The sequence below is a fragment of the Schistocerca gregaria genome, chromosome 1, assembly GCF_023897955.1.
Source record: "Schistocerca gregaria isolate iqSchGreg1 chromosome 1, iqSchGreg1.2, whole genome shotgun sequence".
Lineage (NCBI taxonomy): Eukaryota > Metazoa > Arthropoda > Insecta > Orthoptera > Acrididae > Schistocerca > Schistocerca gregaria.
In genome coordinates, this window is record NC_064920.1 from 989,430,090 (window position 1) to 989,449,909 (window position 19,820).

Here is a 19,820-nt window from a genome sequence, read left to right on the forward strand (position 1 = left end):
TTGCCGTGGCATACGGAGCTCCATCGCAGTCTTTAACACTGGTAGCATGCCGTGACAGCGTGGACGTGAACCGTATGTGCAGTTGACGGACTTTGAGGAAGGGCGTATAGTGGGCATGCGGGAGGCTGGGTGGACGTACCGCCGAATTGCTCAACACGTGGGGCGTGAGGTCTCCACAGTACATCGATGTTGTCGCTAGTGGTCGGCGGAAGGTGCACGTGCCCGTCAACCTGGGACTGGACCATAGCGACGCACGGATGCACGCCAAGACCGTAGGATCCTACGCAGTGCCGTAGGGGACCACACCACCACTTCCCAGCAAATTAGGGACACTGTTGCTCCTGGGGTATCGGCGAGGACCATTCGCAACCGTCTCCATGAAGCTGGGCTACGGTCCCGCACACCGTTAGGCCGTCTTCCGCTCACGCCCCAACATCGTGCAGCCCACCTCCAGTGGTGTCGCGACAGGCGTGAATGGAGGGACGAATGGAGACGTGTTGTCTTCAGCGATGAGAGTTGCTTCTGCCTTGGTGCCAATGATGGTCGTATGCGTGTTTGGCGCCGTGCAGGTGAGCGCCACAATCAGGACTGCATACGACCGAGGCACACAGGGCCAACACCCGGCATCATGGTGTGGGGAGCGATCTCCTACACTGGCCGTACGCCTCTGGTGATCGTCGAGGGGACACTGAATAGTGCACGGTACATCCAAACCGTCATCTAACCATCGTTCTACCATTCCTAGACCAGCAAGGGAACTTGCTGTTCCAACAGGACAATGCACGACCGCATGTATCCCGTGCCACCCAACGTGCTCTAGAAGGTGTAAGTCAACTACCCTGGCCAGCAAGATCTCCGGATCTGTCCCCCATTGAGCATGTTTGGGACTGGATCAAGCGTGGTCTCACGCGGTCTGCACGTCCAGCATGAACGCTTGTCCAACTGAGGCGCCAGGTGGAAATGGCATGGCAAGTCGTTCCACAGGACTACATCCAGCATCTCTACGATCGTCTCCATGGGACAATAGCAGCCTGCATTGCTGCGAAAGGTGGATATACACTGTACTAGTGCCGACATTGTGCATGCTCTGTTGCCTGTGTCTATGTGCCTGTGGTTCTGTCAGTGTGATCATGTGATGTATCTTACCCCAGGAATGTGTCAATAAAGTTTCCCCTTCCTGGGACAATGAATTCACGGTGTTCTTATTTCAATTTCCAGGAGTGTATTACACAAAAAAGCAGTAGAAATGTTTTTTGGGCTGATGTCAATGAAGGGGAGAGTTGAAAGGACAAAATACATTATAAACAAGGAAAAAAAATTCCTAATAGACAAAACTGCAATGCTTATTGGAAAAAGGTTACAAAGACAATGTAGAATCAAATTTTATTGATCACAACAGTGTACACAATAGGTGTTTATATTTGGAACTCTTATGCTAGTGAGAGACATTAGTAATAATTAGCTCACTAATAAGATGCAAGAACAAGCCAAGAGAGGTTAGGGGAGCTACAAAATAAGACAACTGACACGTATCTAAGATGGTTACCCCTGGTGAAAAGCAGGTTTAAGCTGTTAAGCAGAGATACTGCCAAAGGCTAAGCCTCTTTAACATAAAAATGCACACATAGTATGAAAGAGTAACAGTAACTTAACTGCTTAAAGGCAAAACAGTGCGTAAATTTTTGTCCATCACATAGGTTCGTCAAGAATAGAGGGCAGATTTGTAAATGTGCCTTATAAACTGAGAGGTAACAACTAAGTTCCTCTGAGGGTCGAAAGATGACAGACTGTGGTGGGACATATACAGTAAGGAAGTTAGTAAACAGACTGGGCAGTTTTTGCCGTGAATTTAATGTCATGAGTTAAATAAGACATTCAAACATTAAAATGTGCATAATTTGCAGTTGTGTATCTAACACTTACTTATTGCACTCTGTTTTTGGGTGTGGGAATATTTAGTACGCAGAAGTCAGCAGTTAATATAAAGAGACAAGTGTCTTTCTCCTTCACCACTTCTGGGAGCTCAGTCTCCAGTCAGTGCCTTGTATTTATATTCACAAAATGCTGTGTTTTATTCACGTAGATTTACAATTTTTACCAAAAATAACTTCTACTATCATCACTCTGTCATTCAACAGACATATCTATAATTAGTCAATGGCTATGTAAAGGGCACCACAGCACAAGGTACATCAAAGTTGTTCTATAATACATCAAGCCATCAATATATTTTAAGTTGAATAGAGAACAAGTCAGAGCAAAAGTAATAAATGTTATTTCAGAAGAACTGTTTCTATACAGTACAAGAATTTATCAAAGACTGTCTAAAATAACCAAGTTAAATATTTGTTTAGTATTCCATAACTTTACAGTTAATTTAGTTCTTTGTGCCAATATAATTGTTGTTTTACTGATTATGAGTTAATTGAGAAACTGTATGGCCCATTCAGTATTCTTAGCAGGAAATTGTCAGATAGAATGGGTAAATAACAAATAAATAGATATCCTTCTATTGTAAAAAGTTTTAACTCATCTCTCAGAAAGAAAGTGATCATACCTGAGGAAGTGATTTAAGTCCAACAGCCCATTTGGAATGGAATATTCATTGTAGTTTCTCCTCATTGCCTTAATAATTTCTGATGCTGCTTTTGGAATTTGTACTATAGCTAGAAGACTGGGGAACCTGAAACATAATATTAATAAAAACATAAAATAAAATTCAACTTTGTACATAAACCATCTGATAGTTACTTTTATACTGCGGAAAAACTACACTCTCTGGCTAAAACATTACTAGATACAAAAAAGTTTGCTAAGTTTTTTTGTTTCATACTGTCATATTGTTATATTTATCACATACCTGGTACGTGGTTTCTGGCACAGGCCAGTGTCAACAATAAATGGAAAGATGGTAGTGAAATGTATTTGAGAGTTCTTCAAGTTCTCCCGCAGTTCTTCTGACAAAGCCTCCATCATCCCTCGAACTGCATATTTGCTAGCACAGTACGGTACCAAATTTGTGATACCCATTACACCAGCCATAGAAGAGAGACCCACAACATGTCCATGGTTGTTTGATATCATACGTGGCAAGAATGCTTCCAAGATCTGTGAAACAAAATTAACCAATACCAAATATTACTTTTAGAAGTAGCCCATAATAAGGGGAAATCATGTCTTGAGACTGACTTAACACACTTCATGTGTTAACAGAGAGAACTGAATAATGACACTCATTCTATTTTATTTCAAGTACAACTAACTACTTGGAAAAAAGTGGAAGAGGTCACTTAAAGGTATTTCTTATTTTAGTCTTTAAAAATAACAAAACATTCTGATATCACTATGCTTAACATCTACAAAATGTTCAAGTCCTAATTGCATTTACATTGATCTACGTATCACAAGTGCAAGCAATGGCCTTTCTATAATCTTTGTTTCCTCCTTTTCAAATATCTATACAGAGCAGTCATGAAGTCTAGACCTGTTTCTAAGAAATAATGAATGCAAATATATAATATACATGTATTTTTATTGCCAATATGTTATACATTTTCATTTCACTGCATCATGGCCTCCATCCATTTGGAAACAGTGCTTCCATTGTTGTAGAACAGATCTGAATTCATTCTGAAGGATACCTTGTCAAAGAGCCAACACTGCATCTCTGATTCAAGCTCTTTGATCCTGGAGATCCCTTATTTTTGTTTTGTGCACTCTTGACTTTATGTACACCTAAGTGCAGAAATTCAAGTGTGTCAAATCATGAGGACATTATAGACACAGTCTTCCTGAACGTCTGCCAATCCATCTGTTGGCAACTCTTCAATTTAGGCACTCCCTTGCCATAAGAGCAAAATGAGGGGAATACTCATCCTGCTGGAACACAACAGTGTCAGCAATGACTTCTTGCTGAAACTATGGTTTCAGGAATTGCTCCAGCATACGGAGGTAAATGTTTCCTATAAAAAAAATTCTGTCACATCTTATCATGCAGCTTGGCAAGCTGCATCATCTTCATAGTCTAATTTGTGAAGCACTTTAATGTAATAATGAATGTTTTAGCATAAAGTGCAAAACTTTTACAATCATTGATTTAGGCATGTCTAATTTGTTGATTAACAAAGAGTTGATTGATTCAGACTTCTATCCATTTCTTCTCCAATTTTCTGAATGGTCTCTTGTGGTACAAGAGGTCTCCTACAATGTTCTTCGTCAGCAATGTTTCCATTTATTTGGAACTTACTGACAAATAACTACATGTTTGCTCTTAATGGTGCTGCCTTGGGAAATTTCTGAGTGGACCCTTGTTGGACACGCAGGTGAGATAAACTGTGCAATCATGCCACGAACAACAGCCAAATGTACCCTTCTAGCATAAGCATTCTTCTTGATTATCCTGGCAGTGGTGATGGTGACGTTGGTGGTGGTAGGCTCATGTTTTCACAGAACTATATTATAATTATGTATTAAGTAAATGCATCCATTATTTCTCATAAATGGATTGAGACTTTATTACAATCCCATTTCGGGACAATCTCTTAATATTCAAGAAAAACTGAAAGTTAAAAATAAATTATACAAGGTTTGTATAAAAAGTAATGAGACTGAGCTTGTGAATCAAAATTCATTGTAGATATTGCTACAACCACTTAGTACTGTTCAATGTATGACCCTAGAGAGTTAACAACCCATTGAATGCAAGATTCCCACACTTCCTATGCTGCCACGAACACTGAGTCTGGGATGGCCTTCAAAGCCCTTGTCATGGTGGCTTTGACCTTCTCCAGGGTCCCATGACAGTGTCCTTTCAGGCAAGTTTTTAGTTTGGGGAACAAAAAGAGTCTGGCAGGCCACAATGGCCCTTTAGGAGTCTGGGGAATATGTTTCTTGGCCAGGTAGCTGGCCACCATGAAGCAGGTGTGACTCGGCACGTTGTCATGATGCAACTTCCAATCATCAGCGATGGCTAGCCTCATGCGATGGGCCCTGGCTTTCGGTCTCTTGAGCACTTTGCAATAAAAAGCACTTTTGATAATTTAGCCTGGGGGCGCAACTCATGACGTCAAAAAACACAGTGTCACTTCCACCTTCGATTTGGTCATGCAAGCCCTTTTTGTACATGGAGATACTGCAGTACACCATTTGGCACTCATGAGCTTTGTCTCTGGGTTGTACTGAAACACCCAGGTTTTGTCTCTGGTAATAACATTATCTAAAAATTCTGGATCAGCTTCAAGGCTCTGAGCTGGTCTTGGCAGGTGTCCACACGTGTCTGCTTTTGAACATCTGACAAAATCTTCTGGACCATCTTGGCACAGATCTTCCTCATCAACAATTCTTTGGTGATGATGTTACGCACTGTCACTTTATCAAGTCTGAGATCGGCATCTATCATCCTGACACTCATCCGATGGTCGGTGTTCAATAAAAGGCGCACATGGTCAATGTTTTCATCAGTTTTGCTGGTTGACTGGCATCCGGAGCAGGCCTTGTCCTCAATGTTGCCATCTTTAAAGCTCATCACCCACCTGAAAACCTGGGCTTTTGACAGGCAATCTTCACTGTAGGCTTGCTGGCACATATCCAACATTTCCATACCAAATTTTCCTAGTTTCACACAAAAATTGATGGTGCAATGTTTGCTGTAGGTTGCACCATGACTTACGACTTTGTGACATGTCCACTCAACGCATGATGCTGCCAAGACAAGAGTCCGTAGGAGACTGGCACACCATGCATTTTTGGCCAGACACCCACCACCACCAATCCCCCTACCCCCAGGTGAGAGCACTCTGTGGAGTACAGTCGCATCAGCAAAAAATCAGTCACTTTACTTTTCATACAAACCCTATATTTATACACAGATACTAAACTGAATTACTGAAGAAAGATTAATAGCACACCATGTGGTTTCATTACTTCTATATTCAGCTCAGTTTGAAAACATGTAGGAAATAACTGGAAGGAAAAAATTGCAGTAACTGTAAGAATGTAGAAGTAGAACATACATCCTAGGCACAATTTCTGTTGATGAAAAGTAGACTTAAAACTAGAAGTATCTTAATCTGTTTGGAGTTGCTGTCAGTCAGGCTCTGCTTTTTGCTGGTAAATGCAGTTGTAACCATCTCAATTTACATTTTGGGATTTAAATTTTTCATTTCATAATATTTTAAGATAATTTTTCTTATTAGCTTTCTCATTTGTCTGCTTTAATTGCACACATCCATATTCTTATTACTCATTAGGTAATCATATACAGTTAACTAATCAATGAGCCACAAAATAAGCACAGATATGACCTTACCTAAGGTAAGAAATTTGTCAGAAAAGAATAAAAGAAATAACAATAATAGAGAAAACAAAGTCAGCACTCCCCTTTTAGTATGATGTATCACAATGCTTGATCATTAACAAACAAGTCACAAAAAGTAGAAGTACCACTGGGATCTGACCTAAATGTTGATGTCATCTGCATAATTCAACATTCCCTAGGAAAGCAGCAAATGTATACTTTAAACATTCCTTGTTTCCTCCTAGGCAAGTCATTGTGCAGTCTTGTCACAAACATGGAGCAATAATCATATTTGTAAAGCAGAATTTAAAGTCTAGAGCAGCGGAAACAAATCCTGATTGGATAAAAGAAAAGGATCCTGAAGTAGAAACCATTGCACTTTCTGATAAGAACGTATTTATTGTCACTATGTACAGATGCCCTGATGGAAATTTTGAAGACTTTTTATGTAACCTAGAAATGTTCTTAAATACTCTAGAACCAACCAAAAATAAGATCATGTGGTGACTTCAAAATTGACATTTTGAAACAGTCATGTCATAGAGATGAACTACTAAACATGATAAAAAGTTTCATTCTAAACTTCATTGTATATACACTAACAAGAATCATTTTAAACAATGAAGTTGCCTTAGACCAAATGTTCATCAAGAAACCTGATACCCATATGGCACTGAAGTAATAAATACAGGCTACAGCAATCATGAAACTATTTTCACTGAAAAGGCAACCAGTAAAAAATAAGTAAGTTTATGGACATATTGATTGTAACCTTATAAACTTCTGCTGCTTACTAAGCCAAGAAGCATGGGATGAAGTGAACAATGAGACAGATACAAATAAAATGTTCAGTAGTAACTTTCACGATACATATAAGCCTTATTTTGACATAGACTTTCCAGCTGGCATAAAAACCTCCAGTGCAAATACAACCCTGTATCGTTACAAATAAGAAATTATACAAAAATATACGAGAAGATCTACCATGACCTCATTAAAAAAAGAAAAATGATTTATCTCATAAAAAAAGTAAGGGGCACATGGAACATTATCAGATCTGAAACAAGTGTAAAGACAGCTGCAAAAAGAATTAACCTGCAGTTGGAAAGTGGACAAGTATCTGGTGCCAACACAGCATCTAATACTTTTAATGACTATTTTAGCAATATAGCAAATGAGATTATAGAAAAAAACTATCAATCTAGAAACACACCTCTCAAAGTATCAATGTTTCTCAAACAGACCACACAAGATTAGCTCATACTGGCAGTGAGCTCACCAACAAAACTTTCATGTGGTATTGGTGATATTCCAGGCTGCATTATAAAACTAACAGGGAAGTATATTGTTGATCCTCTGAAATTCACTCTCAAAGATCTTTGATAAGCTCTTTTACAATGGGCTACAGGAATTTACAAACAAATATTCATTACTATCAAACCATCAGCATGGTGTCTGGAAATCTAGATCCACAGACACAGCTGTTTATGAGAATGCAAATGCAATCCTGAAAGCCATAGACCAACAGGAAATGGCTAATGGAATATTTCTGGACTTATCTAAAGCGTCTGACATTATAGATCATGCTACTCTACTACACAAAATAGAAAGTGTGGGTATTAAAGGTTTTCCAAATTAATGGATCACATCATATCTCACAAACCTGGAACAAAATGCTATTCTTGAACATGACATACAACTGGACACACCATAAGAACAGAAATTCATCAGGGAAAACTTTCATGAAATGTGGTGTGCGACAACGGTTTGCATTAGTTCGAATCCTATTCCTTCTGCATGTTCACCCCAAAGAAAAATTCTGTTTGTGGGTGACACAAGCATTTTGATGACAGGTTCATATAAAAAAGACCTTCAGTCATCAGCAGATAGGACATTGATGAAACTGTCATGCAGGTTTGAAAAAAATAAACTTATTATAAACACTGAAAAAACTGTCACCATGAACTTTCAAATATGCTATAATAAGCAACAGAATCACCTCCACTTGAAAATAAACAACAAAAGCATAAAACTGACTGATGACGTGAAATTTTTGGGAACACATATGTAGGATGATCTCAAATGGAAAACACACATTTGGCCTCCAACAAGTCAGTTGTCATCTATTGGCTATATGCTGTGGATACTGGACTCAAGCTGTAATAGAGAAACAGTACTGCAGGCATATCACACATGTTTCCAATCTGTAGTCAGGTATTAAGCACATTCAGCGGAAATTCACCATGTAGCCAAACTATATTCAAAACACAAAAATGAGATGTTAGAATCATTTGCAACAAAAAGTGAAAAGATTCTTATTGTTCTCTTTTCCAAACATTAAAGGTCCTCAACCTCCTGTGCTTGTATACACACGAAGCAATAGTATTTGTAAGGGAATATTTTAACAACTTTCAATGCTTGTAAACAAAACAGCTCTGTATATAATAAAGAAATAATAAATTGCAGTAATATTCATTTCTCTCATGTCAGAACATCTGCCTACCAGGAAAGTGTCCTACAATTGTATAATAACCGTCCATCCACCATAAAATGATAATTAAAGAAAGCCTTTTCAAAATAAATAAGTAAAGGCCAAAGCTATTGTGATGAACCACAATTTGTACTTTGTTAATAAATTTCTTATCAAATGAATTGGAACAATGTATCTCACTCCAAAGTAAAATTACCAGTCTTAGCAAATACTATCTCTACCTGAGAAATATAAAATGGCGAACATGTATAGTAATTTGTATAAATTTGATCATATGTATCTATTGTCTAGCTATATTGTGTATAGGAATCATTTGTATCATATCTATTGCATATGTATTAAACGTTACTAAGACTGAATGTGTATCATGATTAATTTCTGTATTGGCTTTATGTCTAAATGTGTTCATATTTGTGTATTGTATAACTACATTGTCTGTAGGAAACATTCTGTGTTGTCATGATAAGAAAAATTTGTAATATTTATCTGTGCATATATTTTGACTTTTAATATATCTACACAAGAAGTCACTGGACCAAATAAAAATAAATAAATAAATTGGTCACTAACTTATGATGAGGAGAATGAATATAAGTTCATGTGTGTGACATGGCCTTTTTTTTGGGGGGGGGGGGGGGGGAGGAGGGATGGACTGGAAGGGAAATGCCTTGTATCCTTTTATCATTCCCAGTGAGGAAACAAATGTATTTCAATGAAATAATCAAAACTCCAATAACAGTGATTATTTAATATAATTTATTAATGAAATAGAACCAAATGTATCATTAATTTCCACAATTTTGGGATATTAACAAATTTAATTCCAATATTTTCATTAGATATGTGCCTGTCACTTTTGTGAAAATTCTTTGTATTCTTTTTCAGAGAGCTCACAACAGAAATTTTATATTGGTCCCACATGACTAAATGTTTCAGTATTATTTTTTTTTATTAAGAAGTTATTCCAAAAAGCATTCAGTCATTTATAAGTACCTGAATTTGCACAACAGCTGTTTAGAGATGCTTTAGTACTTTACAGTAGTTTTGCACTGATTGTCAAGAAAGTACAATGGTTAAGATTTTAACCAAAGGGAGTGACTTAAAAAACTTGAACAGTAGTTTATAATTTAATGCTGATGTCAGACAATAAATACCTACCATTGTGCTAAACACCATTTTTATTATTAATGTAATGTCACACATAAGGGATGCAATAGTTTAGTATTACTTTGTGGGAGACTGCACAAATGTTATATTATTCATTATATGGACATTACTTTCTGTGATTAGAGTATGTTTTACTTTTTATCATTGTTCAGTGTCATCAAAGTAATATAAAATACTCTATTTTTTCTGAAGCAGGGGGAGAAGTTAGTATGCCCCACTACATCTACATCATCACCTATACTCTACAGAACATTGAACTACTGAATTGCTCAGCAGAGGATACATTCAGATGTACCAGTTATGGAGCGGAGGACATACGATTTCTTAAACATCTCTGTGTGTGTTGCAGTTTGTCTGATCTTGTCTTTGCTGTCCCTCTGCAGGGGATATGTAGATAATTGTAGAATATTTCTAGGTCCATCACATAAAACTGCCGCTAGAATCAGAAGTAGGCTTTCATGGGGTAATTTGCAAAGCTTCTGCCAGTTACGTTATTTCTGTTAGTTCTATTTGGTACAGGCTCACACACATGAGCAATATTCCATGACAATTCAGATGAATGTTTTATGTATGCAATATCTGTTGTAGAATGACTGCATTTCTTTGTATTCTACAAATGAAGTAGACCCTGCCACCTGCTTCAGGTACATTTGAGCCCATGTGATCATTTAACTTCAAGTCCCTACTATGCACTACACTCAGGTATGTGTATGATTTGACTGATTTCAATTATGGGTCAATGCTATTGTAGTCATAAGTTATTTAAGTTTTTTCATCTTTCAAAATGCACCATTTTACATATCTAAACATTAAGAGTGAGTTGTTAATTTTACACCATTTGGAAATCTAATTAGGAAGTGACTGAATATTTGTCCAGATTTATTCAGATAGTATTTCATTTATAGATTCCTGCATCACTTGCACAAATTCTGAAGTGACTTGCTAATGTCTGCAAAATCATTTACATACAACATCAGCAGAAAGATTCCCGACACACTTCCCTAGGGAACACCTAAAGTTACTACTACATCTGTCGATGACTGTCCATCTAAGATGAGATTCTGTGTCTAACCATTAAGAAAGCCTCAGTCCAGCTGCATATCTCATTTGGTATCCCACATGACAATACTCTGATAACAAGCTTAATTGTGGTACTGAGTCAAATGTTTTTCAGAAGTTTATCTGAGTGCCTTAATCCATGTCTTTCATGATGCCCTGAGAGAAGCCCAAGTTGAGTTTCTTATTATCAGTATTTTCAGAGTCCATGCCAGTAGGCTTGGAGGAGATCATTCTGTTAGAATATCTCATTTCATTTGAGCTCAGAATATGTTAATTCTACAACAAATGGATGTCAAGGATATTTGATAATCGTTTATCAGTCACTTCCGCTGTCATTCTTGTAGATCTAACTCAAACAATTATAATGGAGATTCCAAGACTTACCAAGCGGGAAAGCGCCGGCAGACAGGCACAATGAACAAAACACACAAACACACACACAGAATTACTAGCTTTCGCAACCGATGGTTGCTTCTTCAGGAAGGAGAGGGAAAGACGAAAGGAAGTGGGTTTTAAAAGAGAGGGTAAGGAGTCAAGGACTCATTCCAATCCTGGGAGTGGAAAGACTTCCCTTAGGGGGAAAAAAAGGACAGGTGTACACTCGCACACACACACCCACACACACATATCCATCCGCACATAAACAGACACAAGCAGACATATTTAAAGGCAAAGAGTAAGGGCAGAGATGTCAGTCGAGGCGGAAGTACAGAGGCAAAGAGGTTGTTGAAAGACAGGTGAGGTATGAGCGGCTGCAACTTAAAATTTGCGGAGGTTGAGGCCTGGCGGATATCGAGAAGAGAGGATATACTGAAGGGCGAGTTCCCATCTCCGGAGTTCGGATAGGTTGGTGTTGGTGGGAAGTATCCAGATAACTCGGATGGTGTAACACTGTGCCAAGATGTGCTGGCCGTGCACCAAGGCATGTTTAGCCACAGGGTGATCCTCATTACCAACAAACACTGTCTGCCTTTGTCCATTCATGCGAATGGACAGTTTGTTGCTGGTCATTCCCACATAGAAAGTGTCACAGTGCAGGCAGGTCAGTTGGTAAATCACGTGGGTGCTTTCACACGTGGCTCTCCCTTTGATCGTGTACACCTTCCGGGTTACAGGACTGGAGTAGGTGGTGGGAGGGTGCATAGGACAGGTTTTACATCGGGGGCGATTGCAAGGGTAGGAACCAGAGGGTAGGGAAGGTGGTTTGGGGATTTCATAGGGATGAACCAAGAGGTTACGAAGGTTAGGTGGACGGCGGAAAGACACTCTTGGTGGAGTGGGGAGGATTTCATGAAGGATGGATCTCATTTTGGGGCAGGATTTTAGGAAGTCGTATCCCTGCTGGAGAGCCACATTCAAGGTCTGATCCAGTCCTGGGAAGTATTCTGTCACAAGTGGGGCACTTTTGGGGTTCTTCTGTGAGAGGTTCTGGGTTTGAGGGGATGAGGAAGTGGCTCTGGTTATCTGCTTCTGTACAATGTCGGGAGGGTAGTTGCGGGATGCAAAAGCTGTTTTCAGGTTGTTGGTGTAATGGTCGAGGGATTCAGGACTGGAGCAGATTCGTTTGCCTCGAAGGCCTAGGCTGTAGGGAAGGGACCGTTTGATATTTCCATATCATCTCTGCCCTTACTCTTTGCCTTTAAATATGTCTGCTTGTGTCTGTGTATGTGCGGATGGATATGTGTGTGTGGGTGTGTGTGTGCGAGTGTACACCTGTCCTTTTTTTTCCCCCTAAGGGAAGTCTTTCCGCTCCCGGGATTGGAACGACTCCTTGACTCCTTACCCTCTCCCTTAAAACCGACTTCCTTTCGTCTTTCCCTCTCCTTCCTGAAGAAGCAACCATCGGTTGCGAAAGCTAGTAATTCTGTGTGTGTGATTGTGTGTTTTGTTCATTGTGCCTGTCTGCCGGCGCTTTCCCGCTTGGTAAGTCTTGGAATCTCTGCTTTTAATATATTTTTCCCATGTGGAAGTTTCTTTCTATTTTATTTACATCAAATAATTATAAAGTGAATAAGCTTATTAAGAGCTCATGTATGTTAAGTTTATTGAACTAGTAAAGCACATCATTAAACAATTAGTTCTAAAGTCTGTATTGAATCATAAATATTTTTCTGGTAAAGGAATATTCTACACAACAACAGACATTGAGGAAAAACCAGAACAGTCTAATGTCTATAACAAGGCAAAATAATTAACCAATATTAGCAAAATTATAAATAATTCAATTTACTCACCCAGAAATGTGCAAACACATTTACATCAAAGATGCGACGTATCACTTCAGGTGTGTATGTCGAAAAAGGTCGGCAAGGCATGATGCCAGCATTGTTGATGATGATACTGACATCACCAACCTCTGTTTGGACTTTCTTTGCTAGGTTAAGTACTTCTTCACGGTTTGACACATCACATCTGAAAAAATTTACAGAAATGACCGTTGGAATCAGAAGTGATAAACTTATAAACCCGTTTTCCTTTCTGTCAATGAGACTGCTTATGGGAAAATAGTACAGTAAAAGAAAGTCAGAAGAAAGTGATGAGGCCAACAGAGACACAGGCAAAGAAAACTATTTTGTATTTAAGCCATCAGGTGGATAGCTGCCCCCCTTCCCCCCTCCCTCCACAATATTGCCAGTCTTTACTTTACTCTATGGCCCCTACCACCCCTATGGCGTAGTTAAGGGGAGGAGGGATATAGTATCTTGCCACACCAGTGATATGGAGACTGTCTCAGAGTGGCACGTATATTATTCATGTGACACACTCAATTCCACTTTCAGCTGCCACAACTCTGGTAGCTGCAGCAAACATGTCACATGAAGAAGGCCATTGGTCTTCTTAGAAAATAATACCCAGCCTTATGGGTGGATCAGTAGTTAATTGTCATCATAGAAATGTTCACTATGCCAGTTCTAGCACACAATTTTACCTCACTTTTCTGAACTTAAAGTTTGATCCGGAACTCTATATGTGTTCTTGCATGAGACGATTCTGGCATTGCTCATTGAACATTACATTTAGTCTATGGTTCTGTGTCTACTAGGTTTTCAGCCATTGACATCATCAATTTTGATATCTATACACAATATGGTTTGTGGCAGAAACCTATCTAGTTTTCCTCAAGCTATGACACAAAAATTTCGAGCACCTTTGTGAAAATTACACGATATGCCTCCTTGTGAAGATCACATAGATATGTTTTAGAGGCATTCAGTCATTTTAGCAGGAACTCAAAACTATTCATGAATTGCTTTTATTTTGTGGTTTGTCAAGAGAGTGAGCTCTCACAGGAATAGACTTGGGCTGTGAAGTCAATTTGGAAGTTTCTGGATTACATTGTGTCAACTGGTCTGTATGTGAGAAGCACACCATAGTGTAGCAAAGTTCTTTTGGTAGTTTTTCCTGCACTTTTCTGATAAATTCTTACAAAAAGCTTAGAAAAATATTCTTTAGGTAGGGTGAACCAATGTGGAGTTACTGTTCACTTTCTTCATGTGTGAATTTGACAGTATCCACAGCTAACATTCTTCTTTCATGCGAATTAGTTTGTGCCACTTTTGCTGCTGCTGAACACCATGAAGAATTGACAACCTAGGTCCTTTACATATTGCTCTAGTCACACAGTATTGACACTTTCCATACTTTTGTGTGTACTTTCTCCTAAGTGCAACAATGCACTGAAAACTATTTTTTTCTGGGTGGCCTTCAAAATAGGTAACGCAAATAGTAGCATATGCCTACATTATTTACCTCCAGAAATTTTAGCTGTAGTTAGTGAATCTTTTGATATACTCAAATAAAAAATTTCGTTTTCCAGTTTATCTATGCTGTTCATCATTTTACTAAGAATTTTGTCTATAATGTTGGGGTCAAATTCATTATTTATAGCTTTTGTTTTTATTGTATTATGTTCCTGTCCAAAGGCTTCTTCTGACAGACAAACTGGAAGAGAAATGGTGCAGATTACCTTTTCTAGGGAAAATGTCAAACAACAAACGTAACATTTTCAGGGTAAAGGGTTTCTCTGTGCTTTTCTATGTCCCTCACACAATATGTATTTGGTTGTTCAATGCAAAAGACAAACAACCAGCCATCACAGAAAATGAGTTTTATAAGATCATATACCGGGAGTGTCAATCTTGCTACATTGGACCGACTGGGAGGTCAGTCTGAACCAGGTTTAAAGAACATCACAGAAGCTGGAGACTGAAGAGGTCTGATTCAAGCTTTTGTGGAACATTGCCTTAACAAAATATATAATAGATGTAGAAGTATTACATACAGAAGAAAAGTTGGCAAAACTCAGCCAGTTAGGAACTCCAGAAATTAAAAAAAAAAAGACCATTAAATGAACAAACATAACTCAATTATTTTTTGATGATACCATAACTCCTAGATACAGAGTGACAATTATTGAACTACATGAAAAAAACGTATATTAGTCACAAACTACCTCATGCACACACTTTATTCACCATGTAAACGTCACTACAGATATTCGGATTTAGGTTATGACATGTTTGATATACCTGCCATGATTGGCAATGTTGTGGTGCAGACAAATAGCAAAATTCTTCATGACCCGCTGAAGTGGCAGAACATCGATGATGTTGATGACCTCCTGAATGGCTATTTTCAGCTCAGCAATTGTTTTGAGGGTATTGCTGTACACTTCGTCTTTAATATAGCACCACAAAAAGTAGTCGCATGTGTTCAAATCCGGAGAATATGGCGGCCAATTGAGGCCCATGCCAGTGGTCTTTGGGTACCCCAGAGCGAGAATGCGGTCCCCAGAGTGCTCCTCCAGGACATCAGACACTCTCCTGGTTCGGTGGGATCGAGCTCCGTCTTGCATCAGCCACATCGTGTCGAAATCAGGGTCACTTTGAAATCATCCTCCAAAAATTTCACATACCATTTGATAGTCATCATGCCATCAAGGAACATCACACCGATTATTCCACGACTGGACATGCATGCCACACAGTCACCCTTTGAGAATGAAGAGACTTCTCGATCACGAAATGCGGATTCTGAGTCCCCATAATGCGCCAATTTCGCTTATTGACGAACCCATCCAAACGAAAGTGAGCTTCGTCGCTAAACCAAACCAAGCATGAGTACACTAATTCCCATTATGCCTCACCACCAACCATGTAGTTTGAACAACCTAACGCAGACACTTGCGAAGTTATGAAGATTTTACTTCACATACTTCAATAATTGCCACCATGTAGAAGTAAAACTTTGGGCCTCAGTCTATTAGTAGGCTGACATTCAACTTTTTTCCTAGGTGTGTTTAGTCATGTCAGTGTAATTGCTGAATTGTGTAATTCCATACTTAATTTGTCAAAAATGGTCATTGAACTAATTTTACATTAACCCAAGGATCGAAACATTAAGAAGTTGTGATGTTTATCTTTGCTTTACCATATTTGGAATCAGTAACGTACTTGAAAATGGGCATCTAATACGAAATCTAAGGTTGGCATCTACTCTGCTATTCACAGTAAAGTGACTGGGAGAGGGTTCAATGAACCACCTTCAAGCTGTCTCTCTACCATTCCTCTCTCATTCCATTCTCAAACGGCACGCGGGAAAAACGAGCACTTAAATTTTTCTGTGCGAGCCCTGATTTCTCTTTTTTATCGTGATTATCATTTCTCCCTACGTAGGTGGGTGCCAACAGAATGTTTTCGCAATCAGAGGAGAAAACTGGTGATTGAATTCATGAGAAGATCCTGTCGCAACGAAAAACGCCTGTGTTTTAATGATTGCCACTCCAATTCAGGGTTCATTTCTGTGACACTATCTCCCCTATTTCGCGATAATACAAAACGAATTGCCCTTCTTTGTACTTTTTTATGTCATCCGTCAGTCCCACCTGATGAGAATCCCACACCGCACAGCAGTACTCCAGAATAGGGCGGATAAGCGTGGTGTAAGCAGTCTCTTTAGTAGACTTATTGCACCTTCTAAGCGTTCTGCGTTCTTTGGTTTGCTCTACCCACAATATTATCTATGTGATCATTCCAATTTAGGTTATTTGTAATTGTAATCCCCAAGTATTTAGTTGAATTTACAGGATTCAGATTTGTGTGACTTATCGCATAATTAAAATGTATCTGATTTCTTTTAGTACTCATGTGAATAACTTCACACTTTTCCTTATTCAGGGTCAATTGCCACTTTTCGCACAATAAAGATATCTTATATAAATCATTTTGCAAATCGTTTTGATCATCTGATGACTTTACAAGACGGTAAATGACAGCATCATCTGTAAACAATCTAAGACGGCTACTCAGATTGTCTCCTATGTCGTTCATATAGATCAGGAACAATAGAGGGCCTATAACACTTCCTTGGGGAACGCCGGATGTTACTTCTGTTTCACTCGATTTACTAGAGGCGAATCCTCCGGAGTCCTGACACATCCATTGTAGTTTCATGATAAGACGTACTGGCAAGAAAACTGTCAACAGCTGTTGGTTTGCATACAGAAAGTCTTTTACAAATAGTGCCAGCCCTGGAAAGGGCATTTCTTTGTACCTAGAACATTGTTTACTTATAGCAGGTGCTCGAACTGTCGATCCTCTGACGCGATACAAGCTTGGTAACGTTGAACAGAGTTTTACCGAACTCTTTCAAAGATTCCTGGCATTGTTTTGATGTGATGGGTGGCATTTTGAACGTGATCCATTAATTCCTCTTTGTTTCTAGATGGTTCGCGCCCGGGTGGGTGAACTAGAACCTTGAAGAATCCACACAGGAAAAAGTACGGTGGCACGAGGTCTGGTGATCGTTGGGGCCATGTCCTACGAGCACCTCTGCCAGTTACCCCGCTGTCGGAGAGTTCATTTAAATATCCACGCACAACACGACTGTTATGGACGGGCGCCCCATCAAGCTGAAACCACATGCGTAGTGTTATGTCGCGGGAAACATCTTCCAGCACGCTAGGTAGAGTTTCTTGCAAAACGTGAAAGTAATTTGCCCCAGTAATTGGAGGAGGTAGGCAGACTAGCCCAGTCAGATGGTCAGGCACAATACCTGCCCAAATGTTAAGCGAAAATCGTTCCTGGTGTCCTTGGACGCGCGTGACGTGAGGATTTCCCCTTGCCCAGTAATGAACGTTCGGTTGCTGTAAAGGCCATCCCGATGGAAGGTGCACTCGTCAGTGAACAACACAATGGCGGGGAAGTCGGGATTACTTGCAACACGTCGCAGAAACCACTGGCAAAACCCTACCCTGTGTTCATAATCCACCACAGGATTTAGGTCTTGGATAGACTGGAAACTCAACGGATGTCTGCCGCCATCCCTCAAAACCTCCTAGACTAACCCACAAGTAGCCCCTATGTCGTGTCCTACCACTCGAGTGCTTGTTGTAGGTTCTTCCTCGAAGTGCTAGAGATCAGTCTTTTCAAATACACCATCGCGTCGTGTTCGAGGTCTTCCAGCATCACTATGACATCCCGCGAACGAGCCTGTTTCGCCAAGTCACCACTGAATTCCTGTAAACGTTTGCGGGTGTGGGTGGTGTCTTGCTGGGTACTGTTCCTCATACAACCGTCGAGCTTCTCGCCCGTTACCGTCGGCTAGTCCATAAACAAAAACCATATCTCGTCGTTCTTCAAACGAATACTGTGCCACCATGCTTACTGTATGACTAAATCGCACATGACGTGTGTGTTTCGAAGCGAAGCTTACACGTGAGTGCCTCTGACGGAGGTGTAGACATACAGCAAGACCTATTCGAGACGTGTGCGTATCTCGTTGGGGCAGTGACGGGGCGAGGGACGTTTGTATGTATGAACCGACAACCACAGCGCTGCCCGTCAACTGACGAACGGCAACAGGGCAATCTCACGGCCAATTGGAGTGCGTGGAGTCAAGTTTCCGCAGTTTAAAAATGGCGCGTCGGCAATCCACATAACATTAGTAATTTTTGTTCCCACTGGCAGCAGCTATCCTGGGTTAAAATTTCGTGACGCAATTTTTCTCCACCATGTATAATCGAGTCGCTGTAAGAATTTCCCTGACAGTTATCAGTGGTCTGGGCGCTGCAGTGTTGCCGGAGCTCTATAGATGGTTATCTTTTTCGCTTCAAGCGTTTGCCAGCTGTCAGGGATCAACTTACGCCGACTCAACTATAGCAGTATTTATGCCATTGCCCTCCCCATTCGTCTTTTCTTACACCCTAGCCATGTTAACAGGGCCATTTCGTAACAGTTTTCGACGAAAGCGACAGATAATTTGCCGCACCTACCCCCCTTCCATTTTTATACAGAAGTGGCGGATCACATGACGCCTCCCATACTGCTTCCCTCCATCCCTCCCATCCTCACACACGCGTTAGTTGCTCTTCTTGGTAAGACCTCCGAAACAAATCTACATTTAGTGAGCGTGGAAACGAGTAGTTTCCGCTACTAATGATGATACACCCTGTGTACAGATTTTGCACTCTCAGCTTGGCATCTTCAAGCGGCCACTTCTACATCTACATCTACATCTCCGCAAGCCACCCAACTGTGTGTGGCGGAGGGTACTTTACGTGCCACTGTCATTACCTCCCTTTCCTGTTCCAGTCGCGTATGGTTCGCGGGAAGAACGACTGCCGAAAAGCCTCCGTGCGCACTCGAATCTCTCTAATTTTACATTCGTGATCCCCTCGGGAGGTATAAGTAGGGGGAAGCAATATATTCGATACCTCGTCCAGAAACGCACCCTCTCGAAACCTGGACAGCAAGCTACACCGCGATGCAGAACGCCTCTCTTGCAGAGTCTGGCACTTGAGTTTGCTAA

At 40.1% G+C, this 19,820-nt stretch overlaps 1 protein-coding gene across 4 annotated transcripts in view; it reads right to left on the reverse strand.

Annotated features, from left to right (window-relative positions):
* The window catches only part of LOC126278095 (epidermal retinol dehydrogenase 2-like), a 348,505-nt gene that overhangs the window by 5,225 nt on the left and 323,460 nt on the right, over window positions 1–19,820 (reverse strand). For all 4 annotated transcript variants that reach the window (XM_049977953.1, XM_049977946.1, XM_049977963.1 and 1 more), the window contains 3 exons: window positions 13,247–13,424; window positions 2,861–3,108; window positions 2,558–2,683 (listed from right to left, as the gene is read on the reverse strand). In XM_049977953.1, coding sequence (XP_049833910.1) covers window positions 2,558–2,683; window positions 2,861–3,108; window positions 13,247–13,424 — 552 coding nt within the window. The remainder of the gene's footprint in view (window positions 1–2,557; window positions 2,684–2,860; window positions 3,109–13,246; window positions 13,425–19,820) is intronic.